At 46.8% G+C, this 8458-nt stretch overlaps 1 protein-coding gene across 1 annotated transcript; it reads right to left on the bottom strand.

The window, feature by feature from the left end:
* Nucleotides 1–4374: 4374 nt before the first annotated feature.
* On the bottom strand, nt 4375–8176 carry DIRAS3 (DIRAS family GTPase 3). Its single transcript, XM_086953847.1, has 2 exons — nt 7791–8176; nt 4375–6364 (listed from the first exon to the last, which is right to left on the bottom strand). Exon 2 carries the CDS (start codon nt 6272–6274, stop codon nt 5678–5680), a length of 597 nt encoding a protein of 198 aa, XP_086809973.1. The 5' UTR covers nt 6275–6364; nt 7791–8176; the 3' UTR covers nt 4375–5677.
* Between the last annotated feature and the right edge of the window lie 282 nt (nt 8177–8458).

Consider the following 8458-nt stretch of genomic DNA (forward strand, 5'->3'; position numbering starts at 1 on the left):
CAAAACTCCTGGAAGAAACAGCCAAACCTGCTATGAAACTAACGTATATATACACATGTCCTTATAAAGGACCATGAATTCTCATCAACATAACTTTGGTGCGCTTCATCAGCGCGTTCCACATATAGCATGTGAAGCAGCCAAGAGCATTAGTCTTCCTTAGTTTGGGTGTGGTTAGGTCTCTTATGTTGAACTTTGTGTTCTTTCCTTTGTTAAACTGTTTGACCAATATTTAAATCGTATGTGGGTGACTACACCGGTTTCTAATGGTGTCTCCATGCCACATGATTATAAACAGGAGGTCAAGCAACAGACCCTGCTTCTCTTCCCCGTCAGACTATTTTGGTGCTTGAATACTGTCCCAATGTGATTGGGCGTCTTCCTCTGGACTAGTGGTACCTAACATCAACTATTGGGAAACCGTTCCTGGTCCATAGGACATGTTCAGCTTCACAACTGGGGGAGAGGTGGAGCAAATTTCCCCAGGCCCCACTCTTTAAGAGGCCCGCAACATAGGCTACTGGCAGGATGGACATGTATCACAGTGCGAGACAATGTAACCATGGTCGATACTACGAAACAAGTCATTCCAGTGTTACCAAGCCGCACTGGCAGCTGTGAGGGGCCGGTGCCAATAGGCCTTGAGACTGGACTGCAAGCCACGCACCCAACACTCAAGGATCTCCTGCCTCACTACCAGTGCCATAGGGCAATGGTAGAAAGATGGTGATGGACAGATCATATAATTCTCTGTGACCCCGCCTGTGTTACTTTCTGTCTGTAAAAGTAGCACCATTGTGGTGGAGAACACCTCCTAGATCAGCCTGAACCTCGCACCCGGCTGCAAATTTTGCTGGCTGCCATTTTATGTATAGGGCAAGTAAGAACTTTCAAAACATTTTGAACAAAATATTTTTATTGTTTCACTCGGCACAATAGATTATATTACTGTCACTGGGTGAGGGTGGGGGTGAGTTGATAATATTGAACGGTAAAGACAATAACAATGATGTCACAGTTTGCATTAGATGTACTATGGCGATGCATCACGTGCAGAAAACAAAATAAAATCTGTCAAAAAAAAAAAGAACTATATCACTGTGGCCTTTATTTAAAATTGGTGAATAACCCTCCCTTTTTCACTGAAGATTTTATGAATGACCCAAGAGTCACTGGTCTTGTTTTAACTATATGAGTGTTTATTCCTATAGATGGAGTAACATTATGTTCTGTTAAACCATATCAAAGAAAGAGATTTGTACAACGTGCATCATGAACTGAACTATTTCTAGGTGGTCTCAAATGTAATGATCACAGAAAAGAGTCACACCGGAGAAAGGGAATGCCCAGGGTCATCCAGTGTGGTTAAGCTGGGACTGAAACCAGGATTCCTTATTAGACGTGATGCAATTTAGATACTGGTGATTGCTTCCTTTCCTCCTCCTTCCCTGATGCCAATATTATTAGCGAACCAAGAGACCCTGTGCCCGATGTATAAGAGCCAATATGGTTGTTATACACAGAGCAATATTATGTTGTCTTAAACCATATTCAAGGGAAGCTTAGTACACCGTGCATCCTGAACTGAAATATTTCAAGTGCTCTCAAATGTGAGACTCACTAAAAGAGAGACACTGTGAATATTAATGGCTTCGGGTCACAGAGTTTGGACAAGCTGGAACGGCAGGATTGAAACCAGGGTCTCTAGGTCAGGGCCCTGCAATGTATTTTAGCCCTGGTTCCCGCAAAGGATTCTGATTGAACTATGCACATTATGCATGTGCATTCAATATACTCTTTGTATCATATGTTGGGGCAACAGGGGTGGAAACACACTTTCTTAATAGAACAGGTATACAGTGAGCAGAAACAATGCAAGCCCCCATTCACCAGAGCACATGTACAGCTAGGGTAGCAGCAGTGCAAGCCAGTCAGTCAGGCAGCAGTGCAAGCTTCCCTTCAATAGAGCACAGGTACAGCTAGGGCAGCAGCAGTGCAAGCTTTCCTTCATCAGAGCACAGGTACAGCTAGGACAGCAGCAGTGCAAGCTTCCCTTCATCAGAGCACAGGTACAGCAGTGCAAGCGTCCCTTCAATAGAGCACAGGTACAGCTAGAGCAGCAGTGCAAGCTTCCCTTCAATAGAGCACAGGTACAGCTAGGGCAGCAGCATTGCAAGCTTCCCTTCATCAGAGCACAGGTACCTCTAGGGCAGCAGCAGTGCAAGCTTCCCTTCATCAGAGCACAGGTACAGCTAGGGCAGAAGCAGTGCAAGCTTCCCTTCATCAGAGTACAGGTACCGCTAGGGCAGCAGCAGTGCAAGCCTTCCTTCATCAGAGTACGGGTACAGCTAGAGCAGCAGCAGTGCAAGCTTCCCTTCATCAGAGCACAGGTACAGCTACAGTGCAAGCCTCCCTTCAATAAAGCTGAGGTACAGCTAGTGCAGCAGAAGTGCAAGCCTCCCTTCAATAAAGCAGAGGTACAGCTAGGGCAGCAGCAGTGCAAGCCTCCCTTCATCAGAGTACGGGTACAACTAGGGCAGCAGCAGCCGTGCAAGCTTCTCTTCATCAGAGCACAGGTACCGCTAGGGAAGCAGCAGTGCAAGCTTCCCTTAATCAGAGCACAGGTACCGCTAGGGCAGCAGCTGTGCCAGCTTCCCTTCATCAGAGCACAGGTACCGCTAGGGCAGCAGCTGTGCCAGCTTCCCTTCATCAGAGTACAGGTACAGCTAGGGCAGCAGCAGTGCAAGCTTCCCTTGCTCACAGCACAAGTACAGCTAGGGCAGCAGCAGTGCAAGCTTCCCTTAATCAGAGTACAGGTACAGCTAGATCAGCAGTGCAAGCTTCCCTTCATCAGAGCACAGGTACCGCTAGGGCAGCAGCAGTGCAAGCTTCCCTTGCTCACAGCACAAGTACAGCTAGGGCAGCAGCAGTGCAAGCTTCCCTTTATCAGAGCACAGGCACAGCAGCAGTGCAAGCTTCCCTTCATCAGAGCACAGGCACAGCTAGGGCAGCAGCAGTGCAAACTTTCCTTGCTCACAGCACAAGTACAGCTAAGCAGCAGCGCAAGCTTTCCCCATCACAGCACAGGTACAAATTGGGCAGCTGCAGTGCAAGCCTTGCTTCCTCACAGAGCAGGTGAAGCATGACATGGGAAAAGCAAGCTTACCTCCATCTTAGAAGGCAGTAAGAGCAATCTTTCATTCCCCACAGAACACATCCGTCAGGGCAAAGTAATACACATATTCATCGCTCACAGAACACACACACTTAAGGCATGAGTGACATGCAAGTTACAGGCAAATCTCCGGAGCAGGTACTAAAGTCACTTAAAGTAAAGTATATGTCGATGAGCGATTGAATATGAGAGTTCTGACACCATTCTCACTTAAGAGATGTTCCACGCCAGCATCCCGACAGCTCTGCTGCTGCCACCCAGAGACCTACGGTTTGTGTTGATTCTCTTCCTCATATTAGGAAGTAGCCATTATCCAAAAGGATATTGCTTTTTTGAGAAGCCCAGGCACAGCCTATGCATCTATGATATAAACAGGCCCACAGGTGCCAATCTGTTCGAAAACAATTTAAATGTGTTCACCAGGTGCTGTGCAGACCCAACTCCCGTGATGCATCTGTTCAAATATGGAGAGCCTTCCACTGGTACCGCTCTTAATCTGCAGGATCTTTAAGCATACTCATTAACTTCCTTACGATATTTATTCAGTTTTCTCTCCCCTCCCAACCCCCCACACACTTCATCCCAGAAGCTGGTATCAGCCGACATTTCGATTAAAAACTGAAGGAAGCAGAGTTGAGAAATGTAGGATGGTAAAGCCTGGACCCTCTCTTTCTTCGACTTTATGTAACTTCTCTTCCCACTCTGTAGTATCTGCACCAGTCCGACGAAGGTCCTTCCCTTAGGCCACTTCAGAAGCCGTCAGTGGCACTACTTTATTATTATTCAACCTGCAAGAACAGCGCCACAGACAAAAAGACAGATTGCACAACTTGGTACTGGTGCAGTGCACTTTTGCCCCAAGTAGAGTGAAAACATCTGCATCACGTGACCTATATCAAAATTGCAATTTATACTACAGTGCAAAGTTATGCAAGCTGGGCAATGATATATTGGCTAATATAAGGTGTGGTAATGTCACTGTTAGAGCACAGATTCAAGATTTTGGTGCCCTGGCTAAGTTTTAACAAGCACGTATACTTCATATTATCTTTCTACGAGAGTTTTTCAAAAGCCCTCCGCACCAACAACGCTTCATCTTCTAAACATGTGGTACCTATTAAAAAAAAAAGGAATTATGCAAGGCAAAAAAAGATATTTACGTGATGTGAGGTTCAATTCCAACAAATGCAAACAGATAATTAAGAAAAATATTTCAATAACTTTATTAGGGTGCAAAAAGACCAATGATTGAGCAATCAAACAGTTAACCATCAGACGCGCCATCTTTTTAAATGTCCTATTTTTCCCCCCTAGGTTTACTTTGGAATTCTGTATTAAGCATGTTCTTTACTATCTCTTCGCTCAATAAGTCTGAGGCAAACCCGGCGTTTATTCTACCTACTCTGCTCCAGTTTGTGAGTCAGTTTGCTTGGCACTATATACAAAACAGAACTTTACTTGCCATTCTAAAGGTCGCTTGGAAACCTTTGCAACTCTCTTCCCCACAGTTCTCACTGCAGCATTCTGGCCTGCCTTGATTCTTAGATCAGCCTTCTTCCTTCGTCAGTACTGCCAGTGTTTTGTTCTATTGTGTTTTTTTTTTACTCGAACCATGTGCTGAACAAGGTATTTCATTGGGTTTCGACCAACTGTAATGAAGAAATGTCTGTTTCTTAAAGTGCACTGGGAATGTTATCGTCTAAACCAACATATAAGCGACGTGGTGGCCAGGAATACACATCTGATAATTGAGTACACACGTATAGCAGATTACTTTACATGAGGGAAATGTTAAAAGTACTTTGTATCCAGACAAAAGAACACCAATACATCATAAATTAAATAACCAGTTTCTTTGGTAAGCTTATCAGCACTTGGATTGCAGCTCAAACACAATGTACAAATGCTTTAGGGAGCTATATAAATGCTTGTTTGTCAGATGATGACTTACGTTAGACGTAATACCCACTAGTACATAATTAATCCATGTGAAACCTATTTTTGTAACGGAGGAAGTAGACTGGTGCATGTCCAAGAGCTGAGAAGACAAAAACAATATTCTCAGGTGGGGATGTTCGAGAAAACTGCTGCACCTAACAACATCAGGGCCCGTATTGAGGCCACACGCCAACAGGCCCTTCAGAAGCTAAAACATGGCAGCGTGCTCCCACCTATCCACAGCCACCAAACCGGAGACCTTGTTCACGTTTTACTCATGCCTTGTGGAAGTGTCTTCAATTTGATCATTGTGCGAACTTTGTTCAAAGCATGATGATGATGTACTTGGATAGCACTTGGATTGTCGCTGAATCATGCAGTCCAATATTCTGGAGCAAAATGTCTATTGAGAAAGCAGAATTAAAATGGGTAGTATGATCATGTGAGCTTCATGGGCAGATATCAAAATGTGAATTGATCCTCTGTTCGATACAATCTAATTTAAATGTAAAACTTCTGTGACAGAAGTGCATGCTGAAAAGCCATGCATCAGTCTGCTCCATGTCACATGAGAGAGCATTTGCCTTTCAGTTTGTCTTTCTTCTTCTGCTGCTTGGACTTCTTGCCGTCTATCTGCAGGCTGACGGCCCGCCGCTTCTCGAGGTTCAAAAGTTCTTGGAAGAGCTCCTGGACATTATAGTTCGTTTTTGCCGAGGTCTCCATGAACGAGCACTTCCACTTGGTGGCAAGGGCCTCCCCGAGACTAGCCTCGACCACCCTCTGGGGGTCGTCGCTTTTGTTACCCACCAGCATGATGGGAATGTTCTGGATGTCGCCCTTGATCTGGCAGATCTGCTCGTATATGGGCTGCAGCTCCTCCATGGACTGCTTGCTGTTGACCGAGTAGACCAGGATGAAGGCATGGCCTTTGGAGATGGACAGCCTCTGCATGGCCGGGAACTGGTGGCTGCCCGTGGTATCCGTGATCTGAAGCGTGCAGATGTTTTTATCGCAGCTGATGACCTGCCTGTAGGTATCTTCTATCGTGGGGATGTAGGTCTCCCTAAAAGTTCCCCTCACAAAGCGAAGTACCAGGGAGCTTTTGCCAACCCCGGCAGCTCCAAAGACCACCACCCGATAATCATTGCTCTGTTCTGGCATGATGCAGGCCGCTTAGAACTTGCTCCCAGGTGACGAAAACAAGAATGAAGAAGGATGCCTCAAATGTACATTCCCAGAAGCGCAGAATACCTGTTGACAAAATAAAACCAATGAGTAACATGGTACATATAGGATTCAATGCAATGTACATATTCTTTAAAATTCCAAATGCTTCATCAGAGCAAATAGATTTGCAAAACCTATGGTCAAATACAAAAGGAGAAATGCTCCTTGGGGAACAGTCTTGCAGGGCGTTGTTTTAAGGAATTTGGGGACCCTGGGCAAGACATCATTTAGGGGCCCACATCTGCAACAACTTTTCTATTTATTCAAACCCCATGATGCCAAACAATACTGAATAATACATTAAAGCTTAAGTTGGAGAAATAGACAGGATTGGCGTAAGAAGTTAATTCTCTTTCCCAGAAGAACCCTGAGACGTGGGTGCCCTGGGCAATTTCCCACTTTGCCCAAGCCTTAAAAATACTCTAGTTTTACATTCAACAACTTTATTCCATCCTGATTTATTGGTTACAGGCCACACCGAATACTCTTAGCTAAGACGTCAGGAGGATAAAACTGTGACACTTTCATGGGTCCAAATGGGGAAGCATTTAACATTCCCCGAGTTGGACAACTGCAAAACCTATGCCTTAAAATACAGTGTCTCGTTCAATACCTCCTTCTCAAAAAATCTATATGTGAGAACGCGCAATGGATAAAAGGGAGACTGCAAACACCAGAAAAGCAAGACAAAACCAGGTTTGGTTTAATTACTCACCCCAGACTTCAACTCACTGTGGTCCACTGGCTCGACATCACGTGACCGACGTCAGCCAGCCCAGGCAGTTGAGCCAGCAGTGAGCATGCTGGGACCTGTAGGTTCATACTACTCAGAAATCCGAAACTACAAGTGTCAGAATGCAGACTGATGCTGGATAAATACACCCCAAGCAGCGAGCAACCGAGAGTTTGCCTTTACCGTTATCATTCTGTGCTCCAAGCTCCCTGCACAGAAACTGCGGTTGGCTAAGTATAAGGGCACGCTGAAAGCGAGCTGGGCCACTAGGCAGCTATAATATTTGTGCCAATTATACCCACCTTAAAGCCTGGAGAACGGTGAGCTCATAACCCCCTCAGCACCAAACACACACAACTACCGGATTCTTCTCCTGGTGAATTTACAATAACCGGTCCTGCGTTTACCCTCCCCCACCTCACTTCTCCGGTGCTTGCCAGGCTTGGGACTTCAGGGACAAATTCCCCCATGAATAGTTTATCCTATTGTGTTTCTCTCTACCTTCCTTGGTTTCGGATGAACTGCCCACCCTACCCGCACTGGTTTCCATGCCACAGCACATCGCGTGACCTCTTGGTACATCATCCTCCTGTGCCTTGCTTTCCCCACACCTCTTAAAAATAAAAGTACAGGAAGGAGAAAACACAGACCCGGCCTGACCTACGCCCTGGGTAGGATTAGGAGTGCACGGTGCACCAGACAAGTTCCCTTGCATACCTCGGTTCGACGCGGGCAACGGACTCGCCCCGCTCTGCAGCCGCCGCCGGTCTGTCGGTCCCCTCGCCTGCTCTCCGAGAAGCGGCTAACACCAAGGCTCGCCGCCCTGCAGCCGCCGCCGCTCCTCCTTATACCCGAGCCCCATCAGTCAGCGCCCGCTCCGCCAAGGGGGGCGCGCAGCCCGTGACGAGGGGGAGGCGGGGAGCTCGTCACTCTCCCCGTCCGCGCTCTAATCCTGGGCTTTCTCCGACTCACACCCACGCCGAGGCTCGGGCGGGGCCGGCCGCTGCATCCCCGGCAGAAGATGATGCAGCTGATAGGACTCCCTCTCTCCCCGCTGCTCAGACTAGGAGGGATGCTGTTTACTTCCGACTCCTCGCTCCTCCCCCTCCAGCGGGCTGGACCCTTTCACTTCCTAATCAGCAGGCACAGGGAGGGATGCGCGAACACCTCGCGCTCCTGAGACTCCGGGTCCCGGGCGTGCGGGGCCGCCAGGGAGAGCAGTATTCCAGCTTGTGTCATTACGCTGCACGTAACGTGCAGGTGTTTTTACATGTGGCCTTTTTTTTAACTGAACAATATTAGCACTTTACCAAAAATAAACAGGATCTCTGCTCTTCAATGATTTGAAAATACTAGAATTTGAAATGATATAGCGCGAATATTTG

Source organism: Lissotriton vulgaris, chromosome 1_1, assembly GCF_964263255.1.
Source record: "Lissotriton vulgaris chromosome 1_1, aLisVul1.2, whole genome shotgun sequence".
Classification (NCBI taxonomy): Eukaryota; Metazoa; Chordata; class Amphibia; order Caudata; family Salamandridae; genus Lissotriton; species Lissotriton vulgaris.